The sequence below is a fragment of the Antrostomus carolinensis genome, unplaced genomic scaffold, assembly GCF_000700745.2.
Source record: "Antrostomus carolinensis isolate BGI_N321 unplaced genomic scaffold, ASM70074v2 scaffold2172, whole genome shotgun sequence".
NCBI classification, from domain to species: domain Eukaryota; kingdom Metazoa; phylum Chordata; class Aves; order Caprimulgiformes; family Caprimulgidae; genus Antrostomus; species Antrostomus carolinensis.
Window position 1 is genome coordinate 148,490 of NW_010301462.1, and position 23,448 is coordinate 171,937.

Consider the following 23,448-nt stretch of genomic DNA (forward strand, 5'->3'; position numbering starts at 1 on the left):
CTGCCCACCCTCTTGTTTCTCGTTGTCAATTAAGAATAGCTCTACACTGCTGAAAAGTCATGTTTTGTTCATCCTTCCATATGCCAAGGGTAACTAAGCTTTTATGTTCAAGCTTCCAAAACATGTATCTTTTAGACAAATACCTCTCTTCATATGATGTGAACAGGTATATTGATTTACAAGAATACTTAAATGCTCCAATCAGCTTTACTATCTTATCTAGTGAATGAAAAGCAGTGCTAAAGAAACAATAGTTTGGAAAAAAAACCAAACAACATTCACAACTGGAATAGAATACCATCAGTTACCCAAAGATGATGACTACCAGCAGAGTTTAAACTTTTTCTCATGTACCCTATTAGGGACACAGCAGCCATCAATGAACAGAATGTCTGCCCTTAGAAAGCATGCTATAAATAATCAGCCTGATGTCAGCCACTTCACCAGTGTGACAACGTTTTTTTATGTGGGACAACCTGTACTTGCCAGAAATAAATATTTTCATAGCACTCAAGACTTCTGAGCTACAAAACAAGCAGGTGGAAGCAGACACACTTTTAGGATTTTATTTAGCAAATGACAGCAAACAAAGGTAAAGTCAAAGAGAGAAACTTGAAACTTACAATTCAAAGACCATATAAAGCATTCCATCTGAGCTGTATGTCTCCAATAGTTCAACAATGTGAGGATGCTTCAGCATGTGACAAATACTGGCTTCCCTCTTCAGATCTGTGGAAGATATTAAGGTAGTGTATTAGCTAGATAACCACGCTGTTGAATAAAAAGCCCCAAATATTTGAAAACGATGAGAACACAATGTTTGGAAACACATACACATCTGAAATTTCTAAGTTCTTTAATCTTTCTAAAGAATACTGATGAGATAATATTTAATTATTCTCCTTCAGAACTTAAGTGTGAAATTAAGTTAAAAAACTCACATAGATCTCAAAATATAAACACACAAATCTTAGTAGGCTTTCTTGATTTGACCTATTAATAAAAGATCTCCTTAGTCATACGCACATAGAACTGTATGGTAATAAGTTTCTTTAATGCACATATGCAGATTACACCAAGATTTTAATCCTAAATATCCAACATCACTGTGAAATTATCTCCAAATACAGAAGATAGGTTCTTTTGCCACACTACAGGAGTATCAAAATCTGGAGGTCTCCAGTCCAATCCCTCTGCTCAAAGCAAGGTCAACTAGAGCAGGTTGCCCAGGACCAGATCCAGTTGGGTTCTGAACATCTCCAAGAATGAAGACACTACAACCAGGCCAGGAAACTTATACCAATATCTGATCACCCTCATAAGTAAATAAGTTTTTATCTGATATTTAAAATTTCTTGCAGTTTACTTCTTTAATAGTCATTATTTTTTTAAAAAAACCTGACAATATACGAAATGACAATGGTATAAATTTTTACCAGCATATATTAGCTTGCATCTCTGTTCTAGAGGGAGAAAAAGCAGACACAGTTGTGAATAAAGAAAGAGCAGAAACCACTGTGACATCTCTCAAAGCTTGAGTGATTTTTTTTTTAACCAAACAACCAAACTTTTTCTGATCACAAATAGTCCTTCTGCTAGTACAGAAATGCAAAAAACCAAATGCACTGAATTAATTTTCTTTCTTCTTTGTTGAAACTAATTGGTATTTTTGTTATTTAATCATCCTTAAACTTTTTTTTTTCTTTTAACTTACTATTCATATTCCAGAAAAATAGCAAAATCCTGAATAAATAGCCTTGATGATCATTTGAAAAGAGAGGAAAATACCAGTCTGTATTATGAAAGTTTACTTTTCTATTCTCTCTCCATACAATTGTTCATTGTTCAAGAATGACCTACATATGTATTTATGGGAAAACATAAATAAGTTTCTTGGTTTGAGAATGCTTACCATATTGTTGTACTACACTAGAAAGAAATTTAAAATGCGTTTTTCCATATGTGCCCTATTACATTTCTAACATGAATCAACAGCATTCAAATATACAAGCAGCGAGATGAACACACTTCACCATGGTATCCGACGCCTACAGAAAGCAAAGTGAAAATCCAATAGGAAACTGCAGAAAAGTTCTGCTTTATATACAGGTAAAAAAAAGTGTTTAAAATAGTTTATTTTGGATGCTTACTTTATCAGTTTACTGTGGGCTTTATTTATATTTTGAAGGGAAGTAGAACCTTGTTCCTTTGTGTAATATTGCACGAATGAAACATTTGCGCACAGACTGAGCATGAGCAGCAGAGGAAGGAGAAACAGAAAGTGCAAAATAAAACCTCCAATCAGGAAAACAAATGAACAGAAGTTGCAGAACAAGGCTTTGTATGACTAAGGCATCTTATGGCTAAGAGCAGAACAGAGTCCTATGATAAAAACTGCAGGGACTTATTTAACAGTAGACCTGTTAAGGAAGAAGAAAACTAGGCAAAAAGAGACAGATGAGTACATATCACATTAATGCAACAAAGTCACAGGGCAAAAAAGGTCCTGCATGTACCTTATCAAAATAAGCCTTTCATATTCCAAACACCTAAGAAAGCTTCAGGACAACTCCAGAATCTGCCAGTGGAGTAAGCCGGCTTTAAGCAGCAAGAGGTAACATGTACCATTTAGTAATGGTTAGGTACTTCTCATTTACAACAGTCACCTTCACTAGTAAACAAAATTTAGCTAAAAGAAAATACCCTAAGGCAAGACAAGGTCTTAGAATCAAAACCAAACTGTCATCTTTTAATTGCTGGACTATTTTTATTTCAATCCTTTTTGAACACTTCATCTATTCATTCTGCTCTTCTTGATATGGCTGAAAAAATTACTTTCTGGTCCATTCTTTAAGCCTTCTCTGTCAGCAGTTCTTTCAAAATCAAACATTAATGACAACAGCGATAATAAATAGAACAGCAAAGTTTAAAAGCACAAGCTTTACAAGTTTTTCTACCAACTGCATGAAAGGTATTGTTACACAACCAGAAACACGGAGAAAGATGTGGTGTTTCATTTACCTTGCTTAGCACACAGTCTGATACTCTACACCATAATTTTAAAAGCATTTAAAAGCTGTAATTTTACACTATTGTTACCAATAAATGTTCCAGAATTTCAGTCTGTTTACAAAACTTTGAAGTTTGGCAGGTGTTTTTTTTGTTTGTTTTGTTTTTTTAGCAACTGGAAACACCTTCAAGTTTCCATTTTATACCTGGCCAATAACGTAGAGAGAGTCACTGAAGCTGTTAGAATGGCATGAAAGTTCAGACTTCTGTAACAAATAGAAAAGTTCTAAGATGGAAAAGGGAATTCCCAGTGATAATAATGACACAGAGAAAATGTAGCCTTATGTTTGGATAGCAACACTGAAAGATAACTGTTCTAAATAATCATAAAGAAAGATATGTCAGTCTTCAATAGAAAATACAAAGCGTGACCATCACTTCAAATTTCCATGGGAGTTAACTACCTAATATCCTATGCATCTCTGACAATTACGGCAAACACCTAATTTCCTTTCAAAATCTGATACCCAAAGTTTTAAAACATCTCAAACATACCGAACATATTTTGAAAGTACGCTCATGGTATCCTACAATATGTAAGAATTAGATGCTCTCTAGCAACATGAATTATAGCACCATTATAATATAATAAATATAATAAACATTATAGCATCATTATAATATAAGTGACATTCACAGACTGTAGCAGCCACATCTTTTTTCAGGAAGGATGGCATCAAGTTTCTTAGCAAGATGGAAGACATATGTCATTTTTAAAAATACAGCATTCTGATTTTCCACATTCACTCCTTTAAAGGATTATTTCTCCAGCCACATCTTAGGTATGACAGTATTTAAAAGAAGCATCTACATCAGTAGTAAACTTCTCATTTAAAATGCTTCTATGTATGCTGTATATTGAAAATGTGACTATATATAATTAAATGGATGTGACAGTACTACATTTGAAAAGGAACTCAAAAAAAGCTTTTTTTCATTTGGTTGTGTCATTCTCACCTACCATCCTTTGGTGTGCATCATGGAGAAACTGCTGACCACTCCAACTGGAATTCTTCCAGATACAACTAAACTGAATGATGTGCTTCAGAAATGTACCTGATGCACTCCAGTCTTCAACAGGCCACTAGTATATGTATAAGGCAGACACTGAGAGCTCAGCACCAACTGTTTCACTCTACAAATACATTGGTTTTTGTCTTGTGGATTAGCCTTGGCTAGCTGCTAAACTTCCACTCCAGCTCTTGCTCACTCTCTGCTCTCAGCAGGGCAGAGGGTAGAAAATACAAAGAACAGGAACAAAAAAACTCATGGGTTGAGATAAAGGCAGGGAGATTGCTTACCAGTTATTATTGTGGGCAAAACAGCCTTGCTTGACAAAAATAACTTAATTTATTGCCAATTAAAATAAATACTTATTGATTTAGGTACAGGTAATAAAAAAGATAAACATTAAACCAAAAAATTTTCTCCCCTTGTTCCCAGGTTCAACTTCACTTCTTCACTCCAGACTCCTCTACCCCTCAATTCTGAGTGGCACTGGGGGTTGTGCTCAGTACACAGTGGTTTCGCTTTGCTGCTCCTTTCTTCTCACACCTTTCTGCTGCACCAGCATGGGATCTCCGGGGCTGCAGGGGATATCTGCTCTGCCGTGTTGAATCTCCTCCTTCCCTGATCTTGGTATTCTCTCTTTTGTTCCACACTCCCTACACCTTGCACCAGCGTTCCCTACCCTTCCCAAAATACATTTCCACAGAAGTGTCAAACACATGTCTGATAGGTTCAGCTTTGGTCCATGGGAGCCGTCTGGAGCTGTGTCTAGCACAGGGTAGACCTGAGCCTCTTCCCACGGAAGCCACCCCTGCAGCTCCCCATTACCAAAAACTTCCCACTTACATTTAATACAGGAATGCTCCATTTTCTAGTAGCCAAGACTGCACTAGACACCACGCTTCAAGGTGCTCCAGAGGAAGTGACTACCTCCAAGCTGAGCACTCCACTATACACCTCTGCCTCCAGACAGCACGTAACAAGCACATCACATATCCTGCACAACAGCAAACTCCAGTTTTACCAATCATACTGTACCGGAGCTCATGCTTCCAAAACCAGGTGAACTTCCAGGGCAATATTAGCTTAAAAAGTTTCCCTACCCCTTCTCTGCTTGCTCATTCTTGCTCCTCTGTTAAAATTACTTTTAGGCTTTATTATGGTAATAATGTAGCAAGGAAGTCATAAAAGCTCTCAGCACAGTCAACACACTGCAACAGGAATGAGCAGCTGGAGGTGGGAACATCCTATACTGGCATTGGCAATGAATCTCCTACGCTACAGAACCACAGTGATGTTTCTGTCCCAAGGATTTTTTTTATTTTTTTCTTCTACAAGAGAGTATTCCTCCTTCTCTTAATCAGAACTGCACTGCCTGCCTTCCTGGGATATGTGACCGACTCCTCATCACACAGATATATCTGACCAGTTAATGACTCCTTGCCTCAACAAGTAGTAAACGCTTTCCTGCCTCCCCTCTCATGCACTTTGGGGTGGCTGAAGTTCCGTGGTAGCCAAGCTGATTTAACTGCTCGCTGATTCCCCCTTCATCCCACAAACATTCTTGCTCTCTGTTCCACTGTGCAGCAGCCTGGAGCTTGTCACACCACACACCAAATCATTTCAGTGGCACCTCAGTAAAAAAACATTCATTTTTTCCCCACTGGCTCTGTGTGATGCAGTCTTAGCATGTGAAATAGCTCTGTGAGGAATCTCAACTATAGAAGCTGGCTTAAAAGAAAGGAAGGAACATGGCAGGAGAGAGCAAATAAGAAAGCAGTCAGAGCTGCTGAGGATGTTGCAAAACACAAGTACAAGCACAAGTACACACTCTTCTCTGCAAAGTGTCTCTGTCATCACCAAATCTTTTATTGTATAATCAATCTGTACCTTAACAAACATGCTTAACATATACACCAAAAAGAAACAAATGCACATAGCTTGTGAATGGCCCTTAATAAAAACACTATGGTAATCAAAAACTACAACGACAATGTGAGATAATCCATCTCCAGTCAGTATCTTTTGTTTCAATGCTACTGTAGCACTTGGAAACAAAATGATGACATGAAGAAAGAAAAACAAAATGCAGTTACAGCTAATACTGAATAACTTCCATTTTCTACTCTATTCTTTCTCAGTGTTTGGAAATAAATATAAACATGTTAATAGCTTTTTAGCTGGAGTTCGGTGTCATGAAAGATTTAAGAGGCAATTCTCCTTCCTTAGTTTATACTCCATCAGCTATGAAGAACATGAAATCAGATGTGAAAAACCAGTTTCCTTTCCTTTTCTCTCATGACTTCTGATACATCCACCAGACTTGTCCACAATAACATATCTGATGGTTATTTCCATGAAAGCAAACCCTCCCCACTTTTACCCATTTCCTCACTTTTACTGGCATACAAATAAGTAATGTTTCATAAATAAGATCATGTATTTTGGGTAATGAATCAACTTGAACTAATAAAAATGTTTAAAAATGTCTGAAAGAATATTAACAGCTCCCTATTGCAGATAATTAAAACAAAATAATTTAATTTCATTTTCACCATGATGGAAAAAAACCCAAACCCTCAAATCTAATCTTTCTCAAGCAGGAACAAAGGTTGGATAAGCCCACATCTCTCCTCTAATTTTTTTTACATTCTGTGTCCTCTCAGTTTATACTCAACAGCAGGTTCAGCGAGACCAACACTTCCTGCATTATTTTTTTTTTTTAGATGCACAATCTGTATTTCAAAACACTGTTGTTAGTTCTCCCTGCTGCAAAGTAGCACTCTCAAAAGTGTTTCACAAGCAGGGACACAATAATCAGTAGTAGTGTTATAAACTCCATAAATTAATTTAAAAAGGAATAAAGAGGGTTCTGTCTGTCACCAGTTTGGACTTCCAAACAGAAATGGAGCTGCTGTTGAAGACATTTTGGAACCTTTGCTGTAAAATGTGAAACACTTTTCTTTTTCTTCTCACATTGCTCTGTTTTCAATAATTAATGAAAGGAAATTGAAAATAGTCATTGACTCTCAAGCCATGATCAATAAAATTATGATTGTGGGTTCACTACTGATAACCATTATTATATTAAATCACACGGAATCACAGAATCACAGAATGTTGGGGATTGGAAGGGACCTCGAAAGATCATCTAGTCCAATCCCCCTGCCGAAGCAGGAACCTAAACAATTTTACACAGGAAGGCGTCCAGGCGGGTCTCATAGACCACATGTTGTTACTCTGCAAACCACAATTTTCAACACTTTGTGATACAATGAATTCTTTAACAGAGGGAATCGGAAGGGCATGTGCAGCAGCTCATCCCTCAGAATATGCTGTGAAACTTCTTTAAAAAAAATATATATAGAAAACCAATTAGACATAAGGTGTGTATTTGGTAAAAGAATGCTACATGCTGGCTGGAGCACTGAACTAGCAAAATGCTCAGCTGTAAGGTCATAGCGGTCGTCTGAAATTACTGGAAGGTCAAAATTTCATAAAGTTATACAGATTTATTTTTTGTAGTGCAAACTGATAAAACACTTAAAAAGTAGCAGTCCCATTAAAAGCAGCAATTGATGCCTCTTCTGTCAACTCCCTTCTGCGCCATCTCTCCCTTCCATGCTAGTGCAACTGCTTGTGCAACTACACTATAAACAGAATCAAGGAATCGATCCAACTGCAAACAGCCTTTTTTCCTCTCCCCCTACTGCTACTTTTCAACCAGTTCTGGCTGTGCTGGGTATCTGCACAAACACTTACGAGCACAATTGTGTTGAGAGCACAACAATAGAAACAAATGGCCAGATTACAGCAGCATTGCTCATCTCAGCAGCAGGACTGGCTTAAAACGTTTGACGATATCTCAAATCACAACTGTTTATAACATTACCGTCCTCCTCCCAAAGACTAAAGAAGACAGAAAACCAAGAACACTAGATTTCACAGTATAGTCAGGAAATGCTAATTCGCAGTAGCTTTATACTTTTGTATACTTAGTTTGAACGCAAATTAAAATTGAAAAATGAACTTCTAAGTCAGGTCCTATTTGGGTTCTCTCTGTAATTTCCTATGTTTATGCAATTCCAAGTCAAGGTGCAAACCTGGAGATCTCTCACTAGGTGGCAGCACAGCGCCTACTTTGCTCTGATCCGTGGTCAGCAACTGAATACAAAAGGTGGCTGCATTTATTTAGCCGCGGAGCTTTACGTTTGGCCAGTTTTATATCATTGATCTGATTAATGATGATTACAGTTCAGACCTAACAACAACAACAACAACAACAAAATTATGCCACCTTAAAATAATTAGGGTAGGTACAGGGCTAAGCACCCTTTTATCCAGGTTCTGTGGAAGACCATTCTCTCCTCTACGCTTAACGAGCCATTCAGAGCTGATGACCACACCAGTAATCTACCACAATATACACATCGATTCTATTACAATAATTCTATTACAACTAAAATACATTTAAACAAGAGTTTGCTCGTGTAAGCCAGAAGTTCTTTGTTTAATCCACAAAACTATAACAGAGCTGTATGTTTATTGCTTTGAAGTCCAGCAAAAAGCTTTAGAAAGCTAGAACCTGCAGTAGTTCAGTTTAAATCACAGGCATTTCTCTTTTTAAAGGCTAATCACATAGGGTGGGGTTTTTTTTTTGTTTATTTGTTTCTAGGGATTTTTTTTTTGCTGCATGTATGTGTGTGTTTATGTTTCCTCTTCAGTCTTTGGCCAGGGCAATGCAGGTAATGTGTATGTCAGAATGTGCCAAAGAGCGTAACTATCAACGTTAAATTCAGATTGGCAGAAAATTTTTACACCTAACTTGAAACCTCTTTAATATTTTGGCCAAAATTTACTTAGGCTATGGTTAACTAGAAGTTAGTCTTTGCTGTCCTTTAAATGAGTTTTTAGTACTCATGTACTAAAATATAATGACATTCCATCAAGTAAGTGCCCCCAAAGGCAATGGAACATTATCAAGAAAAGTATGTTATTCGATTCTGAAAAATTAAAAGTTATTTCTGTTGCTGATCACTGATCATTCTAACATTTGCAGTTTTGTCTTTGTTTGAAATGTCTTTTCTTTTGTGGCTTAGCCTTCACCTGAACATAATGACAAGGAAATATACTTTCTGCTACTAACAAAGAAACTCAATTTATCCTTGTTTTTAGCTGAGACAGAGCTAGGTTTCTCTTTAGCAGCTAGAATAGTGTTGTGTTTTGGTTTCAGAATGGGATTTGTTATTAGAAAATACACTGATAACCCACCAATGTTTTCAGCTGTCCCTGGAAGTGAAGGACTTCGTGTTTTGCTAGTCTACAAGTACAAGGTCTAAGGGAGGGGTCACAATGAATATTTAAATTAATAACCTAGACTGGCATTCAGATATGCCAATGGGATATTCTGTATCATACAATGTCATGTTCAGTATATTAATGAGGGTTTCTCTCTTGTGGGGACTCACTCTCACTATCTCCAGGACCCCCTCCCCCTTTCGCTCAGGCTCTCGCTCTTCCTGGACTGCAGTTTTGGGATTGCTGATCCTCTGGGATCGTTATCCGAGAACAGGCTGGGGTTGGTTGGCAGGTGGTGAGCAATTGCACTGTGTGTCACACATTTGCATATCTTCTTACTATCATTATTATTTTAATATAATTATGATTTAAGTTTTATTTTATTTCAATTATTAAATTATTCTTATCTCAACCTACGAGTCTCCTTACCCCTCCAATTGTCTCCCCTATCCCCTGGGCAGGGCGGGGTGGGGAATGAGCGAGAGGCTGTGTTTGGCTGCTAAGCCAAGTACTAGCCAAGTGAAACCACCCCACAACTTTACAGTAAAAAGCCTGGAATTTGAAAGACACCAAGGAAATCTATTCATAACAGATTCAGCTAGTCTAGACAAACTGTCTCTAACTCCTAATCTAGGAAGGGTTAAGTAATCTGTTAACACTGCTGCTGTTGAACATTAACAGGCAGAAACAGAGTGCCCAAAGGCGCTCAAAAGAGGGAATTGACTGCTTAAGATGCTTCTCATACAGACAAAACGTACTTTGTTTGTTTGCTTTGATTAAAGTTTCTTTGGTCTTGAACTGTCAGGATCTGCATGGCCAATACAAAACCAGTTGCTCACTAATGCGAGAAAGGAAACAGCCTATTTTGCCCATATCAAGTCTAGACAACCCAGACAAAAACAGCATCAAAAATACGATCTAATAATATCAGTCTACTCAGATGAAATTAATTCTCCAATGTCACATAGCTCAGCAAGTGACAGCATTTTAGTTGCAGTAGCTGTGGCACGCAGGTTTGCTCATGTAAAATAGCGTAAGCTGCATTATATGCTGATGGACTGTCAAGACAGCCCGAGTACAAAAACCTCTCTTCACAGCACACTAAACTCCAGGACAAACAACATCTACAGTGCACTGCGGAGACACACCCTGAGTAACAGGTAAGTATCTGGCAACTTTTAAGGATGATACCAATTCTGTCCAACTATGAAATCCTGTAGCAGAGTGATGTTTGAACACTGGAGTACAATTACCTTAACAAAATTTGTTTTTTAGGAACCAGAAAACTCCTTCCAAGCAGTAGTAACCCAGGCTAAGAAAAAAAGTTATTTTTGGTTTGTTCCAGTTCTTCACATGCTTCTCTTTGCAATTATTACCAAAAGTCATGATTTTTTTTTCCTTTTCTTTGTTAACTGACACATTATAAAGCAAGTTTTGTAAAACACATGTGTATATCTTAGTTCAGTAATCAAAGAAACCACTACAGAATGTATTCTTTACCACCACTTTCAGGATTTCATGCTAAGAACCAATGAATTTTTAACTAGATTTGTTGCTACTTCCATGTATTCATAAAACACTTACAAATACTGTCTATTAAGGTTGTATTTGGAAATGTAAAACATAATGCTCACATAGGTCTGATGAATTAAGAGACCCCTGACTCATTCCACAGATTCTTTAGACCACCTTTTCTGTCTACACAACAGAATCAAAACCATGTCTTAACATGACAACACCTGACTCAGGCTGCGCTCAGCATTGTCCAGATCCTGAAAATAATCTGAAGCGCAGTCAGTTGCACAAGATGTACTCCCCACCCCTTCCTTGAAGGGGGACACAAATGCTAGTTCTGAGCCTGACCTCCCTTCCCTCACAAATCTCTTCTGGTGAAACAACCTGTTCAGTGTGTCTCAAGCTGCACAACCATGTTCTCATTTTCCAGAGCACTGCAGTAGGCAGAGGAAGACAAGAAACTGAGGCAGGGAGGGGTGTACTCACCACTATAGGAAGGGGATGAGTTATGCACCTGTGACTTTGACATAAGAAGTCAAATTTGCAAATCCGTGAGCTGTTTATGCAGGTTGTATATCCATCTGCAACAACATTAAGAGCCAGCTCAGGTCTAGTAGAATTTATTAGCTTAAATTCAGTATATGCAAAACAGTTATGCTGCTTCAGGGCATGATAATACAGCATAGTATCTCCCAGTCAATACCTGAATTAATAAACCACAATGGACGGGAGCTAGCTCCATGTAAGGTCACTTGAAAGTCACAGTGACCCTGATTCTTAAGGATTTACTATAGCCCAGCTAAACACAAGCTGTGTGTAGGTTAATAAACACTTCCAGAAATGGAGTGCTGAGAAAATGGGACTGATACTCTCCAAAGGGTCAGTTCTGGACTGGTGCTAAGCTAGAGATGACAAATCTTGCCAGATACAAGCACACTGAACATGGTTTGCACATCCACATGCTTTCTAACACAACCCACTGTACCTGTATTATTTCACTTCTTTTTCCTCATTAGCTACAGTATCTCAGTCTCCATTTACCACAGAGAAGTAAGATTTGGGTGCTTAAATTAGTCTGTTGCATAAATATTCATTCAGCAACTAATTAGGGAAATAAAATGGCCTCAGAGCACAGAGAAATTCAGACAGTTTATATATATTCTATGTTTTTCACATATTACAGTAAGTTTGGAAAGCCTATTTGTAATTTCTAGGTAAGCAGGATTTTAAAACAGAATAAACTGCATCACAACATTCTTAAGTTGAGGAAAAAAAACAAACTCTCTACACATTTTTTAAACCTTTGAACCTGTGCATTGAACTTGAGCCTAAAGCTTTGAACTTTTCAGCATTCCTGAGACGTGCTTTATTAAATTACATCATCTTTCATTTTTGTTTTCCAAATGCCACAGAAAACCATGAAACTGGAATTCATTTAAGTCTTCTGTTACCACAAGCAACATTATACAAGTGACACTTCTGCAGACTGAAGAACAGTCATAGACACAACAGTGCCATGTGTTGCCAACAACGAATACTGCAATCAAAGAATGGTGAAAGCAGACAACAATGTATCTGTCATAATCCATTTTTAAGAGTTTTTGCAAAAATACTGATACCAAAAGTCTAAGAAATTATATGCTAAATTAAACTTTGAGGACAGTTACAATGGCCAATGGATTTTAATGAAAACATCGACTGAACTTAAATTACTGTCCGTAAGTATAAAAGTAAATACTGCACAAATGTAACAACCATTTCTCCTACAGACTATTTTCTTTCATTTGCTGGCTTTTTTTTTTTTTTTTACTGCAAATTTACCTTCAAGTTCCCAAAATACTGATAAAATTTACATTATAAAAATGACAGAAACCCAGCTGCCTGCTAACAGCAATGAATTCTGCTTCATCATCTCTAATTTGGAAAAGGATTTTAATATTAAAATCTGTTACTTACACATAATATAATCAGTAAGCACAAAAAAAAGAAGAAAATTTACTAAAGCCCTTGTCAGAAACAGTTCAGATGGACAGGATAAACTCTTTTACTCTAACAACCAAAGCAAAACACCTGACCTCAGAACACTCTTCTGGGTTAACCTTTGTGCAAAAGCCTACAGACCAAGTGAAAATGACAATTTAGATCTCAATCACAGAAACAGAATCACATGGATGAACACCTTAAATTACACAAACAAAACTGCTCCTTTGTCCTCCCCATACCACTTCAGAGAACTGACAGCTACCAAGATCATAATTTACACAAACAAGTAACAACACACATCACATAAAAAAAAAAAAAAAAAAAAAGTAAGTACTGCCCCATTGTAGTCCTTAAAACTTCTAAACTCTGTTGGGAACTGGGTCTTTTTTTCAATGGGTTCAACTCTTCCTACGTGCAAATACCTTAGTGAACACCAATTAACCTCCTACTAACACATTACAAGAATTGCAGTCACACAGACTCCATCCAATTATGAAAGGAACAAGATTCCTTAAGCTCTCACAACCCCAGACAACTGCAGTGGAAAATTCAATCCGTAGGAATACTAAGTCAGAGTCTAGTCCACTTGGTAAGGAACTCTCACCTTCCCTGTAAGAAAGATTCTCATTAATAACAGGAATAGCAAAAAACAAAACTATGCAGAAATACCACCCAGCATCTACAAAACTTAAGTGTGGCAAATGTGGAGTGATGCTCCACTCAGAAATTTCATGCTGATACAGAAGGACAGAATCAGTTCTGAGACAGATGAAACAAATCCGGAAATTGGTATTATCTCAGCAAAGCCAGTGCCCACAAGTTTAGTAGTTCCTACTCATTACAAGTTACCTCAGAACTATACCAATTGTATTAATTTCTTTTTTGGGCCATGGGATCGTAAATACAGCCAACAAACTGAGGAAACTAAGCATGTACAGAAAATGAAGGTCCAAGGCTTCTACTAGGAAGAGTAATCACAATTTCAGGAAAACAAAGGATAGCAGCTTAATCTGACATGACGTTCTTCAGAGGAGCTTGGGCAAATCCAGCAATCAGGTTGCAAGAGGCAAAGGTGACAGTGAAGAACAGTGCTGAGAGTGAGGGAAAATCACATTACTGCAAGAGTACAGATTTAATTCAGGATATAAACCTGTCTTTCTATCAGCAAACAAACTTTCACCACAGCATGACCAGCTCTAAAGCTCTGTTACACAACCTAACATTTCTAAATACTAACCCAGAAAATACCCAATTTTATAAACAAACTATCTCTCCCCATTAGTTTTTATATCACTGAAGAAACCGATTTTTTGCAGTAATTGGTACTACATGGAAGACCTAAAAAGGTTTAAAAATGTAAATTATTTTTATTAAAAACCAGAATAGATATTAAAAATGTTTTCTCCCCTCCAAAGATTACTGCATATCTTGGCACATATATCTTGGTTCTCAGTCCTCAGACCAGCATTTGCAACTCATTACCATGCCCTGAAGCTGTGAAGAGCTTCAACTGTTAATAAGTACAGCCCATAATTCCTCAAAAGCTGTTACAAACTATACTGTAAACGGGTAAATTGCTAAATTCTACAGAACCAAGGTAGGAGTTTCGCTTATGTTGTAACACACAAAGGGATAAACAAGGAACAAAACAGTACCCTTCCATGAACCCCAACTGTATTTCCCTTGTAATAAATTTATCCCAACATTATCTGACAACAGCAAATGACCAAGTCCTCAAATAGGACAGTGAAAAAGCAAGACTGGCAAAGACCAAAAAGAGAAAGAGAAGAATAAATTCATACAAATTCATTAAAAAGCGTGTTGGTGTGTGGGTGTATGAGGTGTGTGGTGTATTAGGTATAAATGGCAAGGCTTTATGCCTAATCTAGCAAGGGGCTGTGGGGGTCGCCTCAGTGGGAAGAGACGAGGGGCTGCCCCGTGTCGGGAACAGCTGGCTCCACAATGGGCCCACCACAGGACACAGTCGATCCCCATCAGCCACGTGTGGCACCTCTGAACCAGAGGACTTCATAGAGCCTCTGGGAAAACGTATTTAAGAGAGAGCAGTAAACACCAAAAACCCAAGAGGAAATAAAAGGAACAAGAAGGCCAGAGTGGGAGGAGTGAGGAGCCAGAAGAAAAAAGGAGCAGGCTGGAACAGGAGGAGAGAGCAGGGGATGGAGCCGAGGAGCCCAAGCAGGGCCAAGAGGTACAGCTCTAGAGGGGCTGCTACTGCTGCAGGAACCAGCCTGTGCTGACCCCATCTCCCGCCCGCCCACTGCCTCTCCGAAGGGACTGTGTGCTACCTGTGGCCGGGGGAATGGAGACCAGGAAGGGGGAAGGCAAGGTGTGTTTTACTGAAGTGTGTGTGTGCATGTAATTGTTTCAATACCAGAATCAGTAATTGTAAGTTTGTTAACTGACAATAAATTAAATCGATTTAAATTTCCCCCAAACCAGTAAATCATTCTTTTGCCTGTGTGACGGGGGAGGGAGGGGTTGATGACACAAAACAAGCAAATCCCAAGGCAGCGCCCTTAAGAAGGGCCAATCGCACAGACAGCTCCACATCTACAAACAAAACACATGAGCAAAATAGGAAAATGGAGGGAAAAGCCTGGTAGTCAAGACAATATCTAGAACAGAACACATATACTCAAATCCTTAATTGATATTTAGTTGCTGACCAGTCCTACCAGATGGACAGTAGCACAGATAAGGGTAGCAGCTTTGGTAAGTTCTGAGGCTTTTTCCTCTCCTTCGTTAATGTCACCTTGTGCACACACTTTCTCCAACTAACCTGCTTGCTTGTTATTTAAGGCAAAAAGAAAAACCAAACAATGCCTATCGGCTATTCAGGAAGGAACTGAGGTAACAACCACAGCTATTTACAAGACATGCTCCTACAATTCCTACTTCAACCCCAGTTTGTATTTATGTTAAACACAATCACTGTCAGCCCTTAAAAGAGGTGAACCTCTCTTCTGTTCTCTAAGCATCCCACACCGGTTTATTATCTTGTATTCTAGACTAACACACAACATACAGAAATATTTTCCTCTAAAGACAATATCAAAACTCCCAGCTGAATAAATTCAAACTATGCTCACTTATGCTTTGCCCTTAGCAAGGTAATTCTTCTTTAACCCTAACAGGTTTCAATCAACAAGAAAGTAAAGACTAAGAGACTTAGGGTGCAAGCCATCTGTGTTAAAATATATCGGTCCAAAAGTCAATCAAGTACCAAAGCCAATGCAAACAAAGTGACAGGACTGCACAGTAGAGGAACCTGGGCTGAAGAAACAGGGCTTTCCTCTCTCCCTTCAGCAGCCAGGAGCTGTTAAATCAGATCAGCCGGTCTTATTGAGGGGAAAAAGGGAGGAGATGCAAAGCAGTGAGACTCACCCACACACTGCACAGATGGTAAGTGGCATCTAATAATCCTAGATGTTAGGATCCTCTATTTACAGGGCACACCTGTTTCTTTACTGGTTTCCCCCTCAAACACATAAGCTTCTGAGAGACAGAGATAGTAGGTGCCCTATTGCTATGCAGCACAAGAAGAGGTTCTTGTAAAACTACAGCATCAGAGATGAAAAGCTTCTTTCCAAAAATGTCAACCCTACTTGTCCAGCCCTGTTCTAGAAACACGGGCTCCAGTTCAGCACAGCTTTTCAAAGAGAAGTACAAGGTCAAAAGAGAATACAATGATGATAACCTGGACAGATCTGGAAACACTGATGTGTAACACATTCATATTGTAATAAACATTTATGTGGTGGTAACTTGGATTCAAATACTTATTTGATTTGGTAGAGGAGAAAATCTACCTTACTCAGGCAAAGTTTCATAAGCCATTTTCACTATTTATGATGCTATAAAGTAAGACAGTATTTGCACCAGAACATGCAATTGTTAATTGCCACTGTATCACAAGTAATGATAAAAATGACAGATATTAAGAAATCTACAATAACTGGTTCTGTCACAGTAAGTCAAACAATAAATTTTTTAACCTGACTTTAGTTAGTTAGTCTTCTGGGCAACCAGAAGAAATTAAGAAGCTTGGGTTTCATATCGCTGACTCTCTAGTAGCTTTCTGTGGAACTTAGAATATATCTTTAAAGTAAGTTCTCACTTCCGTAAAGTATTAAAAATAAATTCTCATTTAAGTGCATTAACAAATGCAAAGACATTCCGAAAGAATAAAACATTATTTTTTAGCACTAGTCTCATTTGCAATTGGGCTTCTTCTTCTACAGCAACTTCAAAAACTGGAAGATTTTGACCACTGAATATTTTAGGCAAAATAAATACATACAACTATCCCCTCCCTCAACCAAGAAACATACCGTATATCTTACACATATATGAAGTGATCTTAAAAAACTACCTCCAAGAAAAATCTCCATCATAGATTTTAAGTAATCCAACTACAGATAACAGTATTTTCATTTACATTGCCAGTTTACTTACTGTCCCTGTGTAAATTTGTTCATTGGATTCGTATTAGGAAATCAAGTACCTACAATACATTCAGTGCCAGCAGGCTTTCCAGGTGTCCCTGATAAGTGTCTTCATTAAAATAAATCACTTGTGGCTGGAAAATGCTACGTCAGTAAAGTGCTGTTTCAGGGTGCTCAGACTGCAGTAATACACAGAGCTGTTAAAACCAGGTCTCTCTCCTAAAGCCTTTGGCACTTAAAAACCCCAAACCTGCTAGGCTATAACCCTAAGAAAATACAAGTTTCTTGCAGTACTTAGTTGGATATGATACAATGTTCGCATCCTTCTATCATCTAGGTAGTTAAGTGATCAAAGTGTTTTAAAACCATAAATCTTCCATTCCATTACTCTGTAGTGGGGAGAATGACAGTTGTCTCAGTCAAATTCTTAAAGTCAATGGTTATACATGTAATAATTTTAAAATGTAAAATTAGGAGGAAATTCAATGCAGCATTAAAATTAAAGATAAGACTGAATTCATATAATGGATGTTCATTCAAGTTTTTTTAAAGTAGATTTTTATCTAAAATTTAACTGTATAGGCAATCACTTAATGTTTGTACCAAATTTCTTTCATTCTGTTAAATAATTTTAATAAACTGGAAGACAACTGACACAATAACATCTGACATGGTAGAACTAGAATAACAGAAAAATGTAGAAAGTATTTAAGAAACTCAATTAAGTTAACAGATCTCCTGAGGACCTCCAGGTCTTTGATTTATTTAAATCAAAATAATTCTCTTCATTGAGAAGCAGTAAATCTCCAATATTCTACTCTCTATATTAGCCAAGATCTTTTCTTTAAACTATTTTACCAGACAGCTTCCAAACAAGTATTTCTATCTGCGTTCATATCAGGTAGATAAATGTTTCTCTTAACATATTTTTCTCTTATCTCCAAAGATTTTCTTTACTCAAAAAGATTGCAAGGTATTTTATTTTTTTCCCTGCTGAAGCAACTCTTACCCTGCAAAACACAGCCACCATTTGGCAGTGTTTACAACTAGACTAAACCCACTGACTGACTTACACTCAAGAAAGGTGGATACCCTTGCATCTGTATGAGTTAGTATGTGCTATTGTGACCCAAAGTATCTAATTCTCACAAGCAAGTGACATACTGACAATTTCCGGAACCCCATATATTTTGAACAACTTTCTCTCGAAGTATTTCCATTCTCACATATAATGACACCGTATGGAGATCTCTCAACTTCTGTATATTTCATGTATTAGTCATAAATATTTGCTGATGCAAGATGTTAGAATGAAAGTTTTCCACATGAAAAGCGGTTCCAGAAGAGTGATATGGCACAAGGATCATTATTTATCATATCACAGTGACATATATTTTTAGATTCACAAAACAACAAAACCCAGCATTTGAGTCAAAGAAGGTTCTCTGTGGACCAATGAATTAACAGAAATTGCAGCTCAGCTGCAATTAATCTTGAGTTTTGTTGATTGCTCTAACCAGAACAGAATACATGTTTGCATCCAAACAGGAAAATATTTGAAAATACAGCTGATGCTTATTATCTTCCCAATGTTTGTAACCAGCCTGAATTATGGCAAGCACAGTTAGAAGCCTGTTTCCAGATTTTTGGCAAGAATCATGAATCATTAGATGAGTACAGACTGTGTACAAAGACAGAAGTGTTTTGGAAAGCGTTTTCATTCTTCAGAACAGAAGTTAGACATACCTTATGCATTTTGTAAAGAGATTAAAGGCAAGAATGTTTAAGAATGAAGATTTGAGAGCATTCTCAAAATAAATCTTTAAAAAAGCATATTTTGAGGTTTCTTTGCATAAATTTAATTATGACTTTGCTTTGCAAAGAGGGTGAAGAAACACACCTTTGTCATTTGGCTTATTGTACTGGGAAAAGCTCCAGGCACTGCTTACTACTTCAGGAACACCAAAGGAAGAATATCCTTGCTTCCCCCTCCAATCTAGATTTCTTTTTCAAACAGACTTGCTTTTCTCAAACTCCTCTCAAACAGTTTGCTTTCTTAAGCAAGCAGGCAGCTATAATTAAACAAGGTCTTAGAACAGAAAAACATTGTTAGATTATGTGATAAAACCTCATCTGCATACCCACAAAGGAGCACAGAGAGACAATGGAGGGTGTGGGGCAGGGGGGAGCCCAGATAATACCCTGCTTAGCTGCTCCCAGGCTCTTCACAAGAGAGCCATCCACCCATCAAAGAAGTTATGAAGCTGCATTTGTAGAATCACAGAATGGTTGAGATTGCAAGGGACCTCTGGAGGTCATCTGGTCCAATCCACCTGCTCAAGCAGGGCCACCTAGAGCCAGTTACCCAAGAACATATCCTGATGGCATATGAATATCTTCAAGGATGGAAACTCCACCACCTCTCTGGGCAACCTGTGCCTGGGCTTAATAATCCTCACAGTGAAAAAAAATGTTTCCTGGTGTTTAGATGGAGCCTCTTGTGTTTCAGTTTGTGCCCTTTGCCTCTGGTCCTGTCACTGGGCACCACTGAAAGAGCCTGGCTCCATCTTCTTTGCACTCTCCCTTCAGGTATTTGTACACATTGATGAGATCCCCCTTGAGTCTTCCCTTCTCCAGGTTGAGCAGTCCCAGCTCTCTCAGCTTTTCCTCACAAGACAGATGTTCCAGTTTCTTCATCATCTTAGTGGTGGCTCTTCGCTGGACTCTCTCCAGTAGCTCCATGTCTCTCCTGTACTAGGGAGCCCAAAACTGGACACAGCACTCCAGGTGTGGCCTCACCGGTGCTGAGTAGAGGGGAAAGATCACCTCCTTCTACCTGCTGGTAACATGCCTCCTAAGGCAGTCCAGTATATTGTGAGCTGTGGCAAGGGCACATTGTTGGCTTATGTTCAACTTGGTGTTCATCAGGATGCTCTCATGGGGCCTTTTCTGCAAAGATACTTTCCAACTCCTCAGCCCCCAGCATGTATTGGTGCATGGGGTTGTTTCCCCCCAAGCACAGGACTTTGCACACTTCCCCTTGTTGAACTTCATGAGGGTCCTGTCAGCCCATTTGTCCTTCCTGTCGAAGTCCCTCTGGATGGCAGCATAACCTTCTGGTCTATCAGCCACTCCTTGAATTTTTGTGTCATCTGCAAACTTCCTAAAGGGGCACTCTGCTCCATCATCCAGATCATTAACAAATACACGGAAGTGGATTGGAGCCGAGATTGACCCCTGGGGTACACCACTACTTACTGGCCTCTAACTAGACTTTGTGTCACTGATGAGCACTCTCTAGGCCCAGATGTTCACCCAGTTTTCAATCCACCTGTCTGCTCAATCCACCCATGCTCCATCAGCTTCTCTATAAGGATCTTATGGGAGACAGTGTCAAAGACCTACCTGAAGTCTAGACAGACAACGTCCACTGCTTTCTTTCATCTACCAGTTAGTTGTTTCATCTTGGAAGTTTCTCAAGTTGGTCAAGCATGATTTCCCTGTGGTGAATCCTTTCTGACTACTGATGACTTCCTTGTTCTTCATATGCCTGGAAATGGTTTCCAGGATTAGTTGCTCCATCACTTGTCCTTCTTGAAGACAGGAGAGATATTGGCTCCCTTCCAGTCCCTAGGCAGCTCTCCCAGTTACCATGATCATTCAGTGATTATCGAGAGTGACCTTACTGTGATATCTCTCAGCTCCATCAGCACTTTTGGGCCCTGATGGAATGGACCCAAATCTGTGTAAATACACTTAGAGGCAATGAACACTAACAATACGTTATCCTCTTAGGTGCTTCAGGTTTGTTTCTGATTGACACAAAGCAGAGAGATCTTAGACATCTCCTTTACTGAATACTTCACATAATTAACTAACAAATGTAAGCATGTAAGTCGTCATACTCAAACTGCCATATGCATGCAACTAAGTATTTAGTAAAGGGACAGACAAGACTGAAATGGTATGAGATTTTAAACCTTTTTCATTACAGTTTGGGAGATATGGTTTGGAAAGCAGTATCAGGTTCAGAGCAACTGACTGAGGATGCAACTGGATGAACATTTCAATGACAGGCTTACCATCAGCAAAAAACCCCACAAAACAAACCTAGGACAGTTATTTACAAGACTTTTGTAAGGTATTCAGTACACCACAGGACATCCCAATTACCTAGCAGGCATAATTTTGCTATTCTGCTGGGAAGAAATAGTATCAACTGCAGCCTGCCTTTTGGGTTCTGTGGTTTATGCTGAACCACAAGCACTACCTGTAAATGTTTTTCCTAAATTCAAAAGTTCTATTACGAATTTAAAATATTTTAAAGTTTAATTTTCATTGAAACTTGCATTCTAAATGGTTATGAGCTCCCGGTACAGATGGGATTCAAATGACAGCTTTAAAGGACCAAGCAGCTTTTGTCCAGATTAAGCAGAAGGGATGCATAAGTACAAGTCTGTACAGAAGTTTTTCTCTGTTAGTAAATATCCTCTATGACTTGAGATGACTAAGATGTGCATAAATTATGTGTATTTTTTCAGGAAAAAGGGTACAATAATATGTACTACCTAACAAGATTCACATATTTAACAATATTAGTTTATTTCAGTAAAGATTTTAATCAAGTCGGCACTAAGCTCTATTTTGTATTTGCAAAGAGGAATTAAGTTTTAAGTGAAAAACCGTATTTATTGACTTAAATGACAGGAAGTTGAAATTAATTTTTCATAAAAAGATTTATTTGCATAGGTCTTACTTTGTCGTTCACATTTGTGTTCTCTTGTACTATGGAAGTAGAATGTAAAGTGAGAGAAAAGATTACAGCAATGTTACTTCAGGAACACTTTTCAACCGGTTATGATTACTTATTAAAAAATCCAGGTCAACTTTTAAATTATATATTATCTGCTGTATAAATTCTGTTTAGTACTAATTACATAATTATTTCATTATTATGGGTTCTAAGAAATTCAAGATACAGCAATTTTAAAATTAATACTGTAATTATTCTTAGAATGAGTAATTATTAAAATGACAGTCAAATACCCTTCAAATAATTGCATTTTGAAACCTATAAAGAGTATTGTTTACATTTATAAAATTGGGAAATAATGTGTTGACTAATCTTGCTGCTCAGCTGCATGACACCACCCTCAAAAGCAGTTTCTATGTCAGTGCTAGAAGTAGTCCAAAAGCTATATTCAAAACACTTCCTTCTCAGCTACAATTTTGCCCTTTGTCAGAGCCAAAACATTTTGCAGAGACTGTCTTCACAGCTTGCTTCCAGTAGAGCCAGTTGGGGTTCTAAGGGAAACTTGAATCTTTCCTTATCAGTTCATCTATTCAGCCTCGCAGTGGCTTGCATGCATACAAACCTGTCCAGATGCATATATCAGCCTAATAAATAAGGTGAGCCTATTAGAAGGTTGTAGAAGTAACGGTAATCACTTTCTTTGCAAAGGCATTTCTATCTAAATGAATTAGAGATAACTGAATCTAATAAACAATTAATTCAATCTTGAAAAACAACTCCAAAAAGACATGCACTGTAAGCACAGGGCACTGCCCTTCACATTGCTTTAAAAAACACTCAGCATGTTTCCAGAGAGCAATCTAACATTAAGAGAAGGCAGACAAATAATGCATATTGGCTTTTACTAAGTAGTAAGGAACCAATAAAAAATCTTTTCCTGATTTGCTTAATTGTTCATTCTTACCTTCTGTGCTTAATCCAGGACTTGAAGTGAATTTTGCTACATCGACAATCTTTACAGCAAACTGTTGCCCTGTTTCCCTGTTGATACATCGCCGCACAACGCTGAATGGACCCCTGAAACACACACAGAAAAAAACCAGCAATAAATAATCCATTCTCTTCTATGCATTGAGCTATACTTCTGTTATTTCTAAACAAAGTTTAGATTCCAACATTCAAGTGTAGTATTTGCACAGAAGCTTATACCTCTCATTCTTGCTGCCCATTAAATGTAAAATTAATAACTATAACTACAGAGTAAAGAACAACAAATGAGTTTCTTATTTTCCTATATTAAAGACATATTCTCTTACCACACAAAAGATCATAGTATGAATTTTGAGCTTCCTAAAC

General features: G+C 38.0%; 1 protein-coding gene across 2 annotated transcripts in view; it reads right to left on the reverse strand.

Moving 5' to 3' along the window:
* Positions 1-23,162, reverse strand: part of CASK (calcium/calmodulin dependent serine protein kinase) — a 149,938-nt gene extending 126,776 nt beyond the window's left edge. Inside the window, exons 1-2 of one of the 2 annotated variants that reach the window (XM_010163449.1) lie at positions 23,057-23,162; positions 624-729 (exon numbers count right to left, since the gene is read on the reverse strand). In XM_010163449.1, coding sequence (XP_010161751.1) covers positions 624-700 — 77 coding nt within the window. In that variant the 5' untranslated portion in view covers positions 701-729; positions 23,057-23,162. Of the gene's footprint in view, positions 1-623; positions 730-23,056 lie in introns of those variants that run through there. The other variant, XM_029083886.1, reaches the window with a different exon arrangement.
* Between the last annotated feature and the right edge of the window lie 286 nt (positions 23,163-23,448).